General features: G+C 33.1%; 3 protein-coding genes across 3 annotated transcripts; all 3 read left to right on the forward strand.

Moving 5' to 3' along the window:
- Nucleotides 1-1,521: 1,521 nt before the first annotated feature.
- LOC100789003 (uncharacterized) lies at nucleotides 1,522-6,394 on the forward strand. The gene is made up of 9 exons (XM_003555341.4): nucleotides 1,522-1,738; nucleotides 2,033-2,160; nucleotides 2,330-2,374; nucleotides 2,450-2,503; nucleotides 2,984-3,085; nucleotides 3,186-3,389; nucleotides 3,773-3,858; nucleotides 4,808-5,793; nucleotides 5,918-6,394. The coding sequence occupies exons 1-9, from the start codon at nucleotides 1,558-1,560 to the stop codon at nucleotides 6,121-6,123; spliced, it is 1,992 nt and encodes a 663-aa protein (XP_003555389.1). The 5' UTR covers nucleotides 1,522-1,557; the 3' UTR covers nucleotides 6,124-6,394.
- A 1,137-nt stretch (nucleotides 6,395-7,531) lies between these two features.
- On the forward strand, nucleotides 7,532-8,702 carry LOC100797452 (uncharacterized). The gene has a single exon (XM_014772687.3). The coding sequence runs from the start codon at nucleotides 7,841-7,843 to the stop codon at nucleotides 8,588-8,590; it is 750 nt and encodes a 249-aa protein (XP_014628173.1). The 5' UTR covers nucleotides 7,532-7,840; the 3' UTR covers nucleotides 8,591-8,702.
- Nucleotides 8,703-11,994: 3,292 nt separating this feature from the next.
- On the forward strand, nucleotides 11,995-17,224 carry LOC100796920 (short-chain dehydrogenases/reductase family protein). The gene is made up of 8 exons (NM_001255939.3): nucleotides 11,995-12,193; nucleotides 13,024-13,255; nucleotides 13,453-13,532; nucleotides 13,679-13,832; nucleotides 14,387-14,465; nucleotides 15,381-15,465; nucleotides 16,490-16,536; nucleotides 16,848-17,224. The coding sequence occupies exons 1-8, from the start codon at nucleotides 12,088-12,090 to the stop codon at nucleotides 17,004-17,006; spliced, it is 942 nt and encodes a 313-aa protein (NP_001242868.2). The 5' UTR covers nucleotides 11,995-12,087; the 3' UTR covers nucleotides 17,007-17,224.
- The last annotated feature ends 693 nt before the right edge of the window (nucleotides 17,225-17,917 follow it).

The following is a 17,917-nucleotide window of genomic DNA, read 5'->3' on the forward strand; positions in this document are numbered from 1 at the left end:
TTTTGACATATTGTTGGGATCTGCGAAGTGAGTGAATGGGGATAGCCAAAAGAGTGTGTAGAGGATAACCGCAATCGAGAAAAGCAAGACAACAAGCATCTGAGTTCGACGGTACCGTCGTATTCCGTTGCTAATCCTCGGTGGCGACGGTGGAGGGTAGAGGGTGGTGGTCCTCTCCGAGCTTTTCCATTGTCGATAGAGTGGGTCCTCAGCGATCAACGATTGTGAACTGTTGTTACCGAGAATGTAAGTGAAGGGTCCCAAATTTTTTATTTTAAAAGATTTAATTACCCATTTAAACGGTTCTATCCAATTATTAATTGGATTTTTTAATTTACCTTTTAATAAAAAAAAATCTAGTCGGTTAAGTTTTCAAACTAGTTAAAGAATTTTAATAATAATCATAACAAGGACCTTGAAGATTAAAAAATTTATTTATTACCTATAAGATCTAAAAGAAAAAATTTGAAAATTATTGGAAATAAATGAGAAATTAAATATTTTTAAAATAATAATAATAATTAATATATGGAAGGCTAAAAAATGTGGCTATTTATAAACAAAAGCAGCGCAATTCGCAATGCTAACCGCCCTTAATTGACGAAAAGTATCAAATTGGTGTATTTTAAAAAAATTAAAAGTTTAAATTAAATTTTTTAAAATAATTTATGGATAGATAAGGCTTATATATATATATATTCTTTTTTTTTCTTATTAACAAATTTCCTTTTTATGTTTTTGAAGTTGTTGTTTCTCCTTGCTAGAAACGTTTTTCGCCCCCTGCAAGAACGACACAGAGTTCTCTCCCATACTCTATTTTCTCGCATTTTCTCGACGATTTTCCTTCCATCCAAACACTCCCAATCCCTTCGCAGCCGCTTGCGGTTTATCTTCGGATCCTCACAAGAGAATCTCTTCGGCTTCCAAGCGATCTCTCCCTCGTCCTTCCTCCCTGGTACGTGATCTGTTGTCACTCCGCTGAACTTTCTCACACTCGATCTTTAGATCATGCTCTTAGATTTCGTTATGTTATAGTTTTTTCGAAAAATAAATTCTACTCTCAGTGTTTGTCTTGTTGAGGATGAAAAAGAAGGTTGAACATAGGAGGTTGATTATGTTTATGATAGATCGTGTTTACTGCGATGGATTATTGTGTTCGGTTTAGTGAATCGTAATTAAATTCATAAGGTTATGTGATTATCAATGGAGAATGTGAGAATATAAACCGTAGTGTAGTTTCTACATGGATCTATTGTGCTCTTGTTGAGTTTCGATATGTTTTATTTTTCTCACCGATTTAATGTGTTGAGAGATTCAGTGTTCTATTTTATATAGCTTGTGATATTTTTTTAATTAGTTTGGCATTGGTCAAGCAATATGCAATGTGTTTACAATTTTTATTCGTTCCTTTGAAATTCAATTTGTTGAATATGTGTAATTTCCATCTTCCTTTTCATTTCCCTGTGATTTTAAATTTACCCCCCTGTTTACATGTGTTATTTCATACTTTCTGCAGTCAAATCCTTCAAAGTTTCTTGTAAGTTTTTGTCCGGATAGATGCCAGTTGCAAAACTCCCGGCCTCTGGCACAACCGATTTCAGGAAAACAGACGATGGAAATGATTCTTTAGATACAATAATTAGACAAGCAATTGGAAAAGAACCTTTGCTTTCCTTTCCTAGGGCCGGTGTCAGCCCAGTACAGTGGATTCAATTACTTAATGCTTTAGATCAGCAAGGTAATAGCAATTACTTAGAGATAATATGCAGCCTGTGGTTATATGTTAGCCACGTGTGATTATACAGGCTGCCCACCCTGCCTTCAACAGTAAAATAAAAATCAATAGAAAGTGGAAAACGGAAACAAAAATTTAAAGTCGTTAGACTGGTATTGCCTTTGTGCTGATCTATTCTAGGCTAGCTGAATTGTATGTAAAATGTACCATAAGTAGCTTTTGAGTTTTTTTCTGGTGCTACTGATTCTAAATCCAACATTCTGATCAAAACTTGCATTTGTTTGGCAAAACTTCCAGGGTTGCCTTTGCTCTCTCCTGTGAAGGTTCATTTACAGAAGTGCAACAAGTGTTCTCGAGAATTTTGCTCTCCCATTAACTATAGAAGACATATACGCATACAGCATCGATTGAAAAAGCTTGATAAGGTTATCTTTATATCTTTTAAGTAGAAGTGATTATCTACCACATTGATGCTCTTGGTTCATGCTTTTTCCCCTCAAGAGTATTTTCTGGTTTTCTCTTTTCCAAATCTTCCTCATTTTCTCTTTTCCAAATCTTCCTCATTTTTTGCCTTATGCTTCTTACTCATTGTAGGATTCTGATAAAAATAGGGATCTTTTAGGGGCATATTGGGATAAGGTAACCTTTCATCGTTGTGAATTTCAGTTATATTCAGAATATATATTGTGTGCTAATATTCAATAATATGTGTAGCTCTCCGTAGAAGAGGCAAAGGAAGTTGTGTCATTCAAGAATGTGATGCTGGAGGTAATATCTCTTTTGCTCCTTATGTGACTAGTTTATTTCTATATGAAGTTATGTTAATGTGATTTGCCTTACTCGAGTGCTGGTGATATGTCAATATGTTAGACTACTATGATTGGTAGAAATGAAAGTGGGGGCAATTGAGTACATTAGCCTCTACATTCCATTTCACACTCTCACTTCAATTAAGATAAGCTTTTGTTAGTTTGCCATATTATAAGGTTTTGTAGATATGAAATCCTTTCATAAATGTGCTCTTCTGTTTATGCTATAGTTTTGTGTGCTGTATTTGTGACTATTAAAGTTCTTTTTCTTTGCCATATTGGATTAGGAAACTGTCCTGCGTTTGACGAAGGTTGTAGGTGCCTTTTCAAACGTGAATATGATTTATCTTTTCAGCTCTTATTGTTTTCCACTTTTCTCTCAAATAATCGAAGTATCTTTTTTTTTTCTTGTTTCTTCTCCATTTAAAATGCTTTCCAGGAAGTTCCAGGGTCTTCAATTTTAGAAGCTTTGACAACTCTTAGGAAACAAGGATTTTCCTCTCTTCCACAATATTATCTGAGGGCTGGTTCTGCCCTTTTGGTAAGGAACATTGTGTGGTCTTGCTTATCAATTATTCGTTCTGGTTATTTTTCTGCCGATACATTCCTCTGGTAACACAATCCATCTAAATCTTTTGCAGAATATTGTTCAATCCAGGCCTTCTAGTTTTCCTAAATCTTCCCAAGAGTTATTCAGTATCTTAGATGATTCTAGTGAAAAAACATTTTTGGTTGGATCAGCAGTATCAATGCAAAGATATGTTTTTGATGGAGAGGCTGGAAAGATTGGTCTTGAACCAAAAAACCTAGTTGCTTGCACAAGTTTCTTGCTAGAGCAGAATCTGGTAATTTTTTTTTACCTAACTTAATAATGAAAAATCTGTAATGTTATTTTTAGAAGGAAAAATCTATTCTGTTTACCTATAGACTCCTCTTCTTCCTCCCTTCTCATGTGGGTTGTTTATAAGTTAGGTTTGTTTGTTGTTCAATTCATTGAATGTCATAATCTTGTATGATGTTAGTGATATAAAGTCATGCTAGAGGCCTTCTTCGCCAAATAGCTCAAGTTTTGAGGAGTGTTGGTCATTATAACAAAAGCCTTAGTTGGACAAATGCATGTACATACACATATGCACATTTAGTTCTTAGTCACTAACCCAAAAATTGTGGTTTTCTTTATTAGTTCTTAGTTACAGTAATGATGAAATATGAATTTCCTTTCATATAGGTGAAGGCCTGGCTTGCTGACAAGGATGCTGAAGCATTGAGATGCCAGAAGCTGCTGGTGGAGGAAGAGGAAGCTGCTCAGAAAAGGTACATTTAGTGCTATGACTAGTTTGTCCTTCAACCTATCCTTTTGTGGTACCTTTTCCCAATCTTTCCCTTTTTTCTAGTGCCTTTATTGATATAAGATTAGGTCTTGTCGGTCTGCGTCTGCCTTGAGTGATTCTTGATTTTCATTTGAATTTTTAGGTTCTTGAGGAATGGCAAATATTTCAAGGGTTTGTTGGGTTGAGTTTCATATATACAAAAATATTGTCTAATCTTCAATTTATTTGTGTCTCTAAAAGTTTGTCTTGTTTAGTTTTGGGTGCTTGATTTTTCATTGTCCCTCCTTTACAGGGCAGTCACCATGATTGGACGAAATTTAGGATTAAAAGTGGAGCCCGAGCATAACAATTTTTAATTCTTTTAATAGCAGAATTGAGGAAATTTATATATTCATTGAATCAATGCAGCTGAAAAAGCACAAGCAAAAAATCTAACTTGGTTTCATAGGCTCTTGCGGTCATGAGAGAAACAAATTCCAAATTGATTAACTGGGATCAGTTTCTAAGAAAGATAGGGGTGTTATGATCATGCAGCATAACTCATGCATAGTTTTAGCAAAATTTGACTAGTCCAACTGCACAGACAGAACATCATAATGCAACAGTTTTCACTTTGTTTACCCACTGTCTAGCTTGCTGTCATTATGAATATTTCTAGAGACTAGAATAGACTTACATTGACATATGATGCTTATGTACTGCCTTCTATTTCTCTTGCTTTTGTTTTGTCTGAATTTTCTAATGGCATCTGTGACTTCTAATGTCCTACAACAAATAAACTAAGCTGCATTATTTTTAATTATTTGGGCATCTTTAAGTTTTTCTTATAGAAAATCCAATGAGGTACTAGATATATTGTGGTCTAGATGTACTCTTTTGTAAACTAGTCATAACGTGTGGGTTCTTTATTTAATTTTTCGCTCTATTTATAGAAAATATGAGATTTTAGAGAGGAAACACCAGAAAAAGCTTAGACAGAAAGAACACAAGGCAAGGGAACGACTCGAAGATGACACAGAAATTAAAGAGAACATACGCAGCACAGGAGAGGATGTTTCACCAACTGAAGCATCTTCTGGTACATGTGACTTTGAAGCACATAATCCAGATATATTTGCGGATCATTCTACTCCTCCACATGTAACTTCTCGCTGCCTAGACAATGATGAAGTTATAGAAGGGGTTACACTGTCAGGGTATGATTTTGACACTGATCAGTATATAGAACGACAGACATCACGAGGACATAATCACCGGCGCATAATGGCTACCAGATGGCAAGGGCTGCCAAAATCTCAATGGGCCATAGCCAATGGTTCGCATCCAGGCCATAATTCTCAAATGTCAAAGCTTGGAGTCATTCAAAAACATGGAACCAACTGTGATCAAAGGGTAGCTCCTATAGTTAATGGTAGTAAGTTTTGGAGCCGAAAACCTAAACCAGAAACTAATGGGGTGGTTTTAAAGGCCAGACTGCAGAAAGAACCAGACAAATGTAAGAATCATGAAGTTTTGATAGGATCTGTATCAGTTTGTCTGGGAAATTGCAGCCATTCAGAAGGGAATTTGGTGGCACCCCAGCGGGACAGCTTGGTAGATAATCTAGCCAAGCAGAATACTGCTCAGGAGAAGCCAGTGAAACATGATTCCTCTCAGGGAAGTAACGGTCGGTTAACAGTTAAACTTTGGAGGCCGGTTAGCCAGCATGGAACTAAAGATCTATTGCCACTTCAAAATGGTGGTACAGAAGCTGATGTAATTAATGGAAAATATGACCTAAATTTGTCAGGTCAATGTAGTTTGAGGTTGTGTAGTATAGATGGTAGTGATATTGGTTTTGGGGACAATTTTTCCCACACTGGAGATTCAGAAAGCTTACGTCTATCCAGCCATGCTGCAAAAGCCTTTCTTGTACAAAGTGAGCTTTGCTATTTTATTATACATTTCTGTGTTTGTTCTATTTTACTGTACTCCCAGTGAGATTAATGCTTGGCTTGGCTTGGTTTTAATTTCATTGACTAATTAAAACAATTGTCATGCAGGATGGAAAGAAGCTATCTCATCAAACCATGTGAAGTTGTTTGTTACACCTGATTGTCAATCTTCTAATGCGGACAGATGTAGCATTATTGCAAATTCAGAGAACCGATTGCCTGCAACCTCTGGAGTTGCCAAATCCAAACCCAAAACGAAGCTTGAGAAGGGAATGAAGATAAAGTACATTCCCAAACAAAAAGCAACAACCTAGTAAGAAGAATCAAAGAAGAAATCGGGTTATTTAATTATGACAGATATGCATAATTTGACTTCTCGCCAATTAATTTTACTAACAGAGGTTCCAGTTTTATCGATGGTCTTTCTGTCAGAAAATTGGAGGTAGGGTTTTGCGGGAAAGTCTTTTTATATTCCGTCCTTTTCCTTCAAATGATGGCATAGGGGATTGTGCATTAAGTTTATTTTTTTCTTGTGGCATTTTTACCAAAATTTTTGTGTAATAAATTTGTCTAGTTATTATAAAATGGCATTTAATAGTATCATAAATGTGTTTAGGAGTTTCAACTGATTAGAAAAATATCGTTTATCGATGAATAGATGTTCAATTAAGCGTTTATTTAATGAGTTTTTATTTTGATAAATTACAGATTACAGAATTTATTAAAATAAGATAAAATATATATAAAAAAATAACTTGTTTTATTTTGTTTTAAATTTAGTTAAGTTTGTTATAAATTCTACCAGTCAAAAAACCTGTAATGCGTAATAAGGGATGTTGACAGTAATCAAAATTTATATCTACCAAATTATGTCGTTCAGTAGTATTAGTTTAGTTTTTTTAAAATGTGAAAATTTATTTTATGATACCATATTGATTAGTTCAACTTCAAGATGAAAAGGGAGGAAAATTCAAATATATAATTTTCCCTATTTTAGTTAATTTTTTTTTAAAGTTACTCTATTCTTCTCTTCTTTTATAAAAATACTTTTTTTTAAAAGAAATTTTCTCTAGATTTATTTTAACTGATGCAAGTGGGATTTTGATTTATCTACGAGATTATAAAACTAATCTTAATCAAGGGTATAGTCGTTTTTAATGGTTTATGTTCCTGTTCATAAGACATTTTTAAAAAAGTTTGTTGTCTTTTTTTAGAAGATTTCATTTCAAGTGTTTTATGTTTTTTTTTACTAAAACACTTTTATCTATTTTAATTTAAATTGAATGATACTTTAAATTGTCTGATTCTCTTCTATGAAGATTAAAGAACATGAATAGACTATTAATGTTTAAAGTAAATTTGAAAAAGTATTACAAATTTAATACTGTTATTTAAATTAATTTTTTTTATATGCATTAAATTAACTAATTAATCAACTACTTTTATTTATAAAAACTTGGCTTGTTTAAAGTAAATTTGAAAAATTGTTTTGTTTTGGGGCTAAGCGATCCTTACAGTTACAGCAAATGTTAAAATCTTGGTTTGGAGGCGCCCCTGAATCTAAAACCCGTGATTTTCAGGGACTGCAGGCATCAAATGGTCGAGACTCGACCACTTCCACCGAATCTCAGGGCCTGGAACCAGCCACCAAGACTTACAATATTAATTAAGCACACGCCTCATAACTAGAAACATAAGTATGCCACGTAAGCCATCAACCTTACCTTAAACCTGCCATTTGTCTACCATTTCCACCGCATCATCCAATCTTATCTATTTTCCTGCTTCTGCTTCCCTTCACTCCCATAGTTTCTTCTCCCAAATTCTTCCCACCATCTTTTGATCAATTTTCAAATTTTACTGCATCTTCAGTTTATTCCCATGCCATCACTTTAATCATCTTCTCTTCTGATTTCTAGATTCCCCGTTCTGCTCAGATAGTTAAACATAAAGCAAATTGTCCCATCAAACTATTTCTTCTTCACTTCTTCCTTCCATTCACACATTTTCTTAGTATAGTAGTTGCACAAAATGTCAGGTGGTGTTGGTCCAACTGGCAGTGACATTAGCCTCCCACAAGAACAAGAAGTTGATCACAAAGAGCAGCAAGAACAACATTCACTCAAGAATCTCCACAAAACCATCACCACCACGCCTCACAAGCCAACTTTCCTCTCTTTCCGCCATCTCAATTGCTTGGCTGTGGTGGTTGTCTTATCTTCTAGTGGCATGGTTGCCCCTGAAGACTTTGCTTTTGTGCTCTTCTCCATAATCTACATGTACTTCTTATCAAAGATGGCTTTCCCATCTCTTCACCCATCAAAGGAGGAACCTTTAGTTTTCAACCCAAAAAACAAGCTCCTTGCCCTCTATGTGTTTATAGGGGCCATCATTGGACTTTATGCCCCAATAGCTTATATCTTGGAGGGAATATTTGAGGGTGACAAGGAAGGGATCAAAGCAGCTGCACCCCATGTTTTTCTCTTGTCTAGCCAAGTCTTCATGGAAGGGGTGGCATTCTCTGGCATGTTCTCAACTCCAATGAGAGCTTTTGTGCCTGTCTTTTACAACTCAAGGAGGATTTTCACCATTGTGGATTGGCTTAGGAGTGAGATCAACAAGGTTAATGAAGAGCACAGTGGGTCTGATAGGAGGATCTTTGTTGGGAGAGTACTTGCTGTAGCTAACATGGCCTTCTGGTGCTTCAATTTGTTTGGATTTTTGTTGCCTGTTTATCTTCCAAAAGTTTTTAGGTTGTATTACGCTGGTCACAAAGACTGATCAAGGACAAGGAGTCATGTAGTTTTCTTTTGATGTATAAGGTCTTGAACCATAATTTACTGTTGGTTAGTGTATGATATTTTCATAGTAAATGTATTTGGTTGTGTAGATATATACCCTCTCCTGTGTGGCATATTTTGTTGTTGCCGTTATTTATTCTTCTTTTACACTTAGAAAGAGGGACAAACAGGAGGAAAGGAGAGAGTAGATATTAAACTTATGAATCAAAAAGTTATATCATGATTCATCTCGTGAAGATTAATAGTTTCAGTATGGAAGGAAGGATTGACATGTTCCGGAAGAGAGATAGGAAAACAGCATAATTTCTTGTTTGCTGGTATTGATTCCATCTTGTTGACACTTCTTGATTGTAACTGCATACTCCAATTTGTGGTCTACGAAGTAGAAGTAAATTTGAACTTGAACGATTAAAGTCCCATTAGCTGTTATATTTGGCTATAAAAATTTGATGACTTAGCCGTTTGATTACAACTAACGGCTAACTCAAGCATTTCTTTTAGATAATTTTCTTGAAGATATTTTATTCTTTAACGTGGGTTTCCAATCCCCTCCAAAGAATCTTCATGGGCAGTGGTCTTCAAAACTATTAACACGCAACTCAACTTTTATATACAGACTCTTTTTCTTTTTTATCCCACATGCAGGAGTTCTAGTTCTAAAACAAATCTGAGGGATTTTCTGCAAATTTCTTCTACACCCAGTGGTGAGAGGGAAATCTCAAAAAAATCCTTCTGTAAGACTTTTAAGGATTGTGAATAATGGTTGCAAGACTCAAATTCATAATTTTTGTGTTATTATCAATGTTATAAAATAATTAATATTATTATATATAATATTAAAATTTTTATGTATATTTAATACACATACGTTTACGTGATAATTAATTTTTTCACAACAAATTTTTATTAACCCTATAATTTTTATTAAAAAATATATTATTAAATCAAAATTAATTATAATAAGGTTAAAAATAAAAATCTACTTAATGTAATAATTATAAAAAAAAATATATTAAAAATATATATATATATATATATATATATATATAAAACAATATATTATTAGATCAAAATTAACTGTAATAAGGTTAAAAATAAAAATCTAAAAATCTACTTAATATAATAATTATAAAAAAAAAAAATAGGGGATACAGATTTACAATCCGTCTAAATTACGACTCTACCATCCGTCTCGATGAAGATTAAAAAAAGGGCTTAATTTATTGTATTATTTTTCAATCAAAATCAAAGTTTCACTTAGATAATATGGATAATCCTTTCATGCAAACTCTTTTTATGCGGATTACCAAAGTGGATTTCTGATTCAATCAAAATCAAAGACTGTTTGGATGGTATGGTAGGCACGTAGCGTAATCATGTGGTGTTTATGAGGCATACTTATCAAATGCATCACTCAAGATGGGATTCTCCTTTTATTAGATATGGGGAGCGAAGCTGACTTGTGATGGGTCTTATATCCACATGAATGGATAAAATGAGTTTAAAAAGTAATAATGCCACCGAAGTAAGGCCTTATATATCACGAGTTTAAAATGACTTGTGATGGGTCTTATATCACTCCTTTAGTTGCAACTTGCCTTGCAATAGGTCTGATTCTTAATTTTTAAAATCGATTTTTTTTACTGTAATTTGAATTTTTTTAACACAATAGTATATGTTATTGATGTAAGGCCTCTCTTCTTAATAACTTTCTTTTTGTCATTAATAACGTTTGAATTAATTACATAGTTGTAATTCTTCACATTTAAAATCCAATTAATTACGGTCCCACTGTAATTCTTGACATTTTCAAATCCAATTAATTATGTACCTGTAATTCTTGACATTTGAAATTGTGTTAATTACATAGTTTTTATTAGTGAATTAATTACACGGGTGCAATTTCTTGACAATATTTGAAATCTAATTAATGGCCACCGTTTTTTTTCCCACACTATTTGGAGTGCAGCATATTCTTTCATAAATTATTAAAGATTTTACACTTATGAAAGGAAATATAAGAATTTACTTTTATGTTAATGAACAGTTTACTAGAAATCACATTAATATTCAAATAATAAGAATAAAATTATACTTTTAAAATTCATTATAATAAATTTAATGTACTTTTTTTTCCTATTTACTCCTTTCTAACTTACATATTCATTGAATGTTTTATTTTATCTAACTTAAAAAATATAAATAGAATATAATATATAGAAATACATATTTTTTTATTAAAGTACAAAGAGAAAATTATACTTAATTCATATGAACAGTCTATCTTAAATCACATTAATATTTGAAATACCGGAAATTATGCTATTATGATTTTAGTACTTTTTAATTATAATTATAATAATTTTAATAAAAAATTGTTTTTGAATCACACTATCTTATGATTTAACTCTTCAAATTGTGCATATTTATCTATAATATAATTGAGAGAAATCAACCTCTTAAATAAATCTCAATACTTTAAGAGATTAATCCTTATTGATTCTTGATCGAGGTAGCTGAGTTCACCCAAAAATATAATACAATAGTATATTATTATGTAATTTGTTGAGATTTTTGTATATATTTTAGATTAAATAATATGAAAATAATTATTATCAAATTTTCAAATCAAATAATCGAATGTGTTTTTTCCAAAAAATAATATTTAAATTTTATTGTGCTTTTCCAAAAAAATAATTTAATTAAAATATAGTGATTGTCACCTAATTACACTTTTATATACTAAGTATATGACAAGTTTATTAAATTTATAATAACTCCTAAAGTGTATTTTTTTCTCTCTCAAACAAAATATTTCTAGTACACATGACCAAGAATCAAGGTCTTGATAACAATAACATATTTTAAAACTCAATTATTTATAAATAATGTTAAATTCTTCGTTATAAAAAACTTTACACTTAAAAAAACATTTACATGTCATTATTTTGGAGAAAAAGATATAAAAACTTAGTACAATTTTTTTTTATCTCACTTTTAACTTTAAATAGATTTCAAAACAATAAATTGAAAATGTTTAAGGTTATAAAAATTTAAAAAACACAGACTAATTTAAACGATTATAAAAACATATAAATTTTTTCATAAATTATTTTTATCTATAGCAATGAAACTTAAATATGAAGAAGCTTAAAATAACTTATATATATAACTCAACAAACTGAGTTAGATTTCTTTGTTTCATAAAGTTTAATAAACATAATTATATTTTTTAATACTCTCAATTAGAAAACATCCTTGATATAATAGTATAATTATTAAAAAAAATAACAATCTTTCTCCTGTTTGTGATTGGATAAGCAATATATGGAATACATGCAAGTACTATTATTTATATCCACGTTGGTCGGTAACTTGTTTTTCAATTTCAGGTGGTCGTGTGGTGCAACGCAGTCCTTTTTCTATTTGTATGTTTGTATGAGACTGAGAAAGATAGAGAGATAGTGTGTGCAGAAGATGTGGCTATTCGGCAGAAAAGGGGCTTCTGGGTTTTCATCATCATCCACTGCAGAGCAAGTCACTGAAGGAATTGATGGAACTGGTTTCACTGCCATTGTCACAGGTTAATGATTCCCAGATGTGTATCTTTCCCTTATGAAAAAATCATTTTTTTCTTACAACTTTTTCATCTGATCTTGCTGATGCTTTTTTGTTATAATCGTTGGCTAAAAAAAACCATATATGTTTTGATTTTGATGCAAATTTTCTTGTATCCAGTTCAATGATTGACTGAACAAATTGAAAAAGAAAAAAAAAAATCATTTCTTGTTCAATTGGCTTCTGCTATAGCCAACCAAGCTATACGGTAGTTTTTTTTCTTCCACCTATATTATTTTTCCATCATGTTAATGAGTTTTTGAGCGTGCCTTACTGTTGAATACATGTTTTTTTTGCTATATGTTGCATAGATAGAACCAATGTTTTAAATTGCAGACATACACAGTTGAGATTTCGTAGCGATCCTTGATATTATGGGAAATTGCGGCTGGTTCAGCCATGATTGTGGTCACAGAAATCCCAAAAATCTTGATGTTGCGGCTGAAATTGTGGTCGCACACCGTTCTTTTATAGCTTGTATAGAACTATTGGGAAGTAGAACCCTGCAAATTTGCATCAGATGTTGGCTTGTGGAGTGATTTACAAGCTTTGTCAATGAAGATCCAAACCCGGCATTGAACTAATGCCTTTTGCAGTGGACTCTATATGATTTAGCCCAAGAAAATTGCATCCCTAGAACTAAGTTAATGCAGCAACAAAAACTGGCGTCTTTGGTGGGGCATAACTTGTGCACTCTGCATATGCATGCTTCGTTGAATTTTTGCTACTGGCGTGATAGATAATTCTTGAAATGTTCCGTTGTTTAACTGTGGTTTGTGGACATTATGGTAACAGGGGCATCCAGTGGTATTGGCACTGAGACTACGCGTGTTCTTGCTTTGCGTGGTGTCCATGTGATTATGGGTGTGAGAAATATGCTTGCTGCTAAAGATGTCAAAGAAACAATACTCAAGGAGATTCCCTCCGCTAAAGTTGATGCCATGGAGTTAGATCTCAGTTCGATGAAGTCTGTCAGGAAATTTGCATCAGAGTTTAAGTCCTCTGGTCTTCCATTGAACATCTTAATGTAAGAAAAGGAGATGGCATGCATCACATTATCAACTTTATTTTCACTATTTATTTTATCACTTTGTTTTTAGTAAAGTTGTTAGTTACTAGTTCCCTCTCATTATGCGTGCCTATGTTCCAATTGAGCCCTCTTAATCCCAATCTTCAAGGAAACACAGGAGTAATATTGCTTTCTGGTTTGTTTGTTATTATAAGAAACAATGCAGGAATTATGGCTTGCCCTTTCAGTCTCTCTAAAGACAAAATTGAACTACAGTTTGCCACAAATCACATAGGTATGTTTAATGTGTGTATGTGTAATACTACACTGACGATTGTCGCAACCAATATAATTGGGTCATATTGATTCTTTAACTGCACAGACTGAGAAGATGTGGTAGTGATCTTAATCCTGATGTTTTTATTTAATATAATTTTGCAGGTCATTTTCTCTTGACAAATCTTTTGTTGGACACTATTAAAAAAACTTCACGTGAATCAAAGAAAGAAGGAAGAATTGTTAATGTTTCCTCTGAGGCTCACCGATTTGCATATTCTGAAGGAATCTGTTTTGACAAAATTAATGATGAATCAAGGTAATATGTAACCTAAATTCAAATTATGACAAGATATTCTGGCAATCTTTTTTTTTATCTTTGTAACTTTTAATGAAAGAGGAACTTATTGAGAGAGGAAAGGAAGGCTCGTGCTGGAGATTTCAATTTTATTATCTCAGGCAATCAGCTCTAGTATTTGTTTTATTATAAAAATTATTATTCAATGTTAAGTTTATGATTATGCTATGAATTTTTTTTATTGCTCAGATTTTCTGTGAGTATTGGAGAATATGCCAGATCTGATGCAAAAAATCTGTTGATAGGATTTAGTGCTCATGGATATAATTGTAGACCTATACTTATGTACATCTTAGTTGCATTTAGTAGAATTAAGAACGGAGACATGATTTTTGTATTACTTGCTGAAAGAAGAAGCGGTGTATATTTGATTACGCTTGCTTGTTTACAGCTAAAACGGTTCACTCACTTTAGTTTTCTTGAAAAATTAAGCATGAAAGCACGATTCCTGTTCCTGTAGTATTTATCGACTGGAGAAGTGTTATGTACAATTACATTTGCTTCCTTGATTTCAGTTACAACAACTGGCGTGCATATGGGCAGTCAAAGCTTGCCAACATTTTACATGCAAATGAACTTACAAGACGTCTCAAGGTGTGCTGGCTTCTCCTTTACAGTGGTGTAATTTACATATTATCTGGTTAAATAGTCAGTTAATAGTACTCTTTTTTTGCACCATAGTGCAACATTTTAGCTGGCCATTGAAGGACATAACAAGTTACCATTATTATCCCTGATTTATGTTAGCTTTTGACTGATTAATAAGAGACTGATCCTTAGTTTTATGTGTTCGTTCATTGTCTCTTTGGCTTTTGTCAGTTGATTAAGAAACTTATATTTCTAATTGAACATAATCAGATTGTGGCATGACCTTTGTTAAATGTAAATAATTCCTATTTTCACCTTGGTTCAAATGTGAACAACTCTATTGTATTTTTGAGTTATCTTTGCTTTCTTGCTTGATAGGTTAGCAGATTCACACTTGAGCCAAATTTGTTTCTTCTTTCTGATTCACTATGTTCATTGTGCTCTAAGGAATTAAACTATTTTATCAGAAGCTATCAGCTTATCTAGGATTTCATTTAGAATTACTTAATTTTTAACAGTATTTTTCTTCTTCACACTACACTCTTTCTAATCCCTTTATCTTGTTGGTTATGTATAAAAAATTGCTCATTATTGTAATTATCTATTAATTAATTCTGACCATATCTTTTGAGAATATGGTTGTTGACTTGTTTTAAGAAAAAGTAGGTGATTGTTGATGTCCAATATTTGTTAGTCACAATTTCATTGGAAATTTTAGCCACTCAATTTAGGTTTGTGACAAAGTTTGAACTTTGAATTCCTTATGGAAAACACAATCATATAATCATCACGTTACTTTGTTTTTCATTCTGCTTTTCAGTGTCTTTCTTTTTCTTTGTTTGATGAGTAAAGATGGTGCTTTGTTTTTGCCACATTTACTGTCTTTTATGTGTATAATATTATGTATTGCATCTTGATCAGGAAGATGGGGTGGATATTTCTGCAAATTCTCTTCATCCAGGAACAATCACCACCAATCTTTTCCGGCATAACAGTGCAGTGAATGGTAACTACCACGTTGTTCTATTCATGTGAATTCATGTTCAGGTCTAGGAATTGTGTAGGTCATGGGTTTTGGTATACTAAATGATGTATTCTGCATTATCTTTTTTATTTGTTTCATTTTAGTTGTCTTTTAAAATGCAATAAGCTCGCATTTGTCTACATTGCTTTATGGTGTTATATCCTAAATTTGGTACAAGAATATTTTTCAAAAAACAACAGTTTAATACCTAATAGGAAAAGGTTGGTGATGAAACACTAGGGGTGAGAATTGGTGTAAGATTTTTATTTGAATGAAAGAGCCTAAGCTCTTACGAAGGACACCAGAGCCTCATCTCCTCAGGGAAGAACTTTCTCTGTCTAAAAGCTACCAAAATATCCAACCTTCTTCTCACACTATTCAGACTTGATTCCCACATTGGAAGTGTAGGATTGCAGTGTGCAGCTTGAGCTCTTAAATTACAACAGCTGACATTTGTGGTGTGGTTCTTCTGAGGTTCTTATCAATTGGTATTAGACATTCGGATTGTTGTGGAGTGTGACAGGATGTTAGGATCCAATTGCAAGGTATGGGGCTTGGCTACTTGAGTTTCACATTGGAAGTACAAGGTTCTGATGTGGGTTTATAAGGCCTTGAGCTTTGCCATTACAACAACTAGTTTTTATGGTGCATTCTCCCATGGTTCTTATCACTCTACCACTCCCCTTGCCCCTATAAGTATAACCACACTCTGCTAGGCCTTTTCTGCTTACAAGTATAGGCCTATGTTCAATCTTGCTGCTTAAATCAGGTCCATGATCAGGTACTCTATCAGTTAGCTTTATTGAATATTGAATACAGATATGCTGAAGAACATCTTGAACAATCTTGTGAAGCACTCCCCATGATCACTCGCTGAAGGCCTTTTAGTTTTATAACACTTAATTGCTACATCAATTCCTGTCTATGAAATTTGTTTATTTTTTTTTTATTGCAGATAATGATAGTAGCTGAGTTTTATGTGTATATTTCTGTTTGATTTGAGCAGGTCTAATTAATGTGATTGGGAGACTGGTGCTTAAAAATGTCCAGCAGGTACGTTGAATCAGTATGACCTATGATTTATAAATGTCAGGGACACCATGTTGTTATTTAGGGCATTACCAATTTTATTATGAATACCAATACTCATGAGTTGTCAAACATTTATTTGTTGTTAATTATATTTGGTACGATTAAAACCATTTGTTATGAAATTAAGTAATTAACCAGTAAATAATTGACAACTCACCTAGATGCAGTATCCATAAGGATACAATGTACTCTTTTTAACCCAGAATAGGATTCAAACACTCCTCGTGTTTCATATGGGATTTTCCTGACACCTTGTCCAACCTTTAATGCAGGGAGCAGCAACAACATGCTATGTAGCATTGCACCCACAAGTAAAGGGAATCAGTGGCAAGTATTTTTCAGACAGTAATTTGGCAAAAACAACCGCACAGGGGACTGACTCTGATTTGGCCAAGAAACTATGGGATTTCAGCATGGATTTGACTAAGTAACCCAAGTGTTATCTGTCAATGGAGATACTTATTAAATGAACAGCATCAATTATATAACTTGCTGTAATATATTTATAGCGAGATTTTGATTCCTAAATTGCATAGACATAAGTTTTAGGCTTACTCTATAATTTAATGGTCCTACTCTACTCCAACCTTTTACTTTGCACAGAATTTATACCAATTTGAGTCGCAAACATGGAGTTTCAATCTCTTCGTTAAGAGTGTGACTTTCTACACTATTATTTTAAGCCATCGTGGGAAACTCCTCACCAATCAATGTCTCTTTGGTTCACACATTCTCGGACAAACCAAGATTCATCCGTGGGTGTCTATTCCTCTTTAAGCTCTTGTGACATTTTTGCATCAAATCACAGAGCAGGACTTTCTGTTATGGTAACAATTAGTGGAGCCTGTTATTAAGGCTCATTGCTTGCACCACTTTCTTGTTTCTCTGTAAATAAGCTCACGTTCCTCACTGTTTTTCACCAATCCAACATTTCTGGTGTGGAAGTGGCAGGACCAAATGTTGCTTTCTTGGATCCAATTGTCACTCTCTAGTCTTTTAATGCCCTTAAGTGTGTGCTCCAACACCTGAGCCAGTTTCTAATAAAGTTGTTACACATTTTTGCTCAACTTCCTTAGTGTTTTTCTCTCACCATTTACTTTACCGTCTTTGGGTTAAATATTCAGGAAGACTTTTTGTCGCCCATAATAGTTTTTATAGAGGATGTATGTGATTTTGTGCCGATTTTTTTTTTTAATTATGAATGGGTGGCAGTTAGAAAATTTGTTTTCAATTTTATACCTGCGAATAAATCTTTAGCTATAACTTGCTTTACATAACTAATTCTTGTCATTTGAAACTCATGGCTACATTTTTTTTTCCATTTGAATGACAACAAATTCTT

Source organism: Glycine max, chromosome 20 (genome assembly GCF_000004515.6).
Source record: "Glycine max cultivar Williams 82 chromosome 20, Glycine_max_v4.0, whole genome shotgun sequence".
Classification (NCBI taxonomy): domain Eukaryota; kingdom Viridiplantae; phylum Streptophyta; class Magnoliopsida; order Fabales; family Fabaceae; genus Glycine; species Glycine max.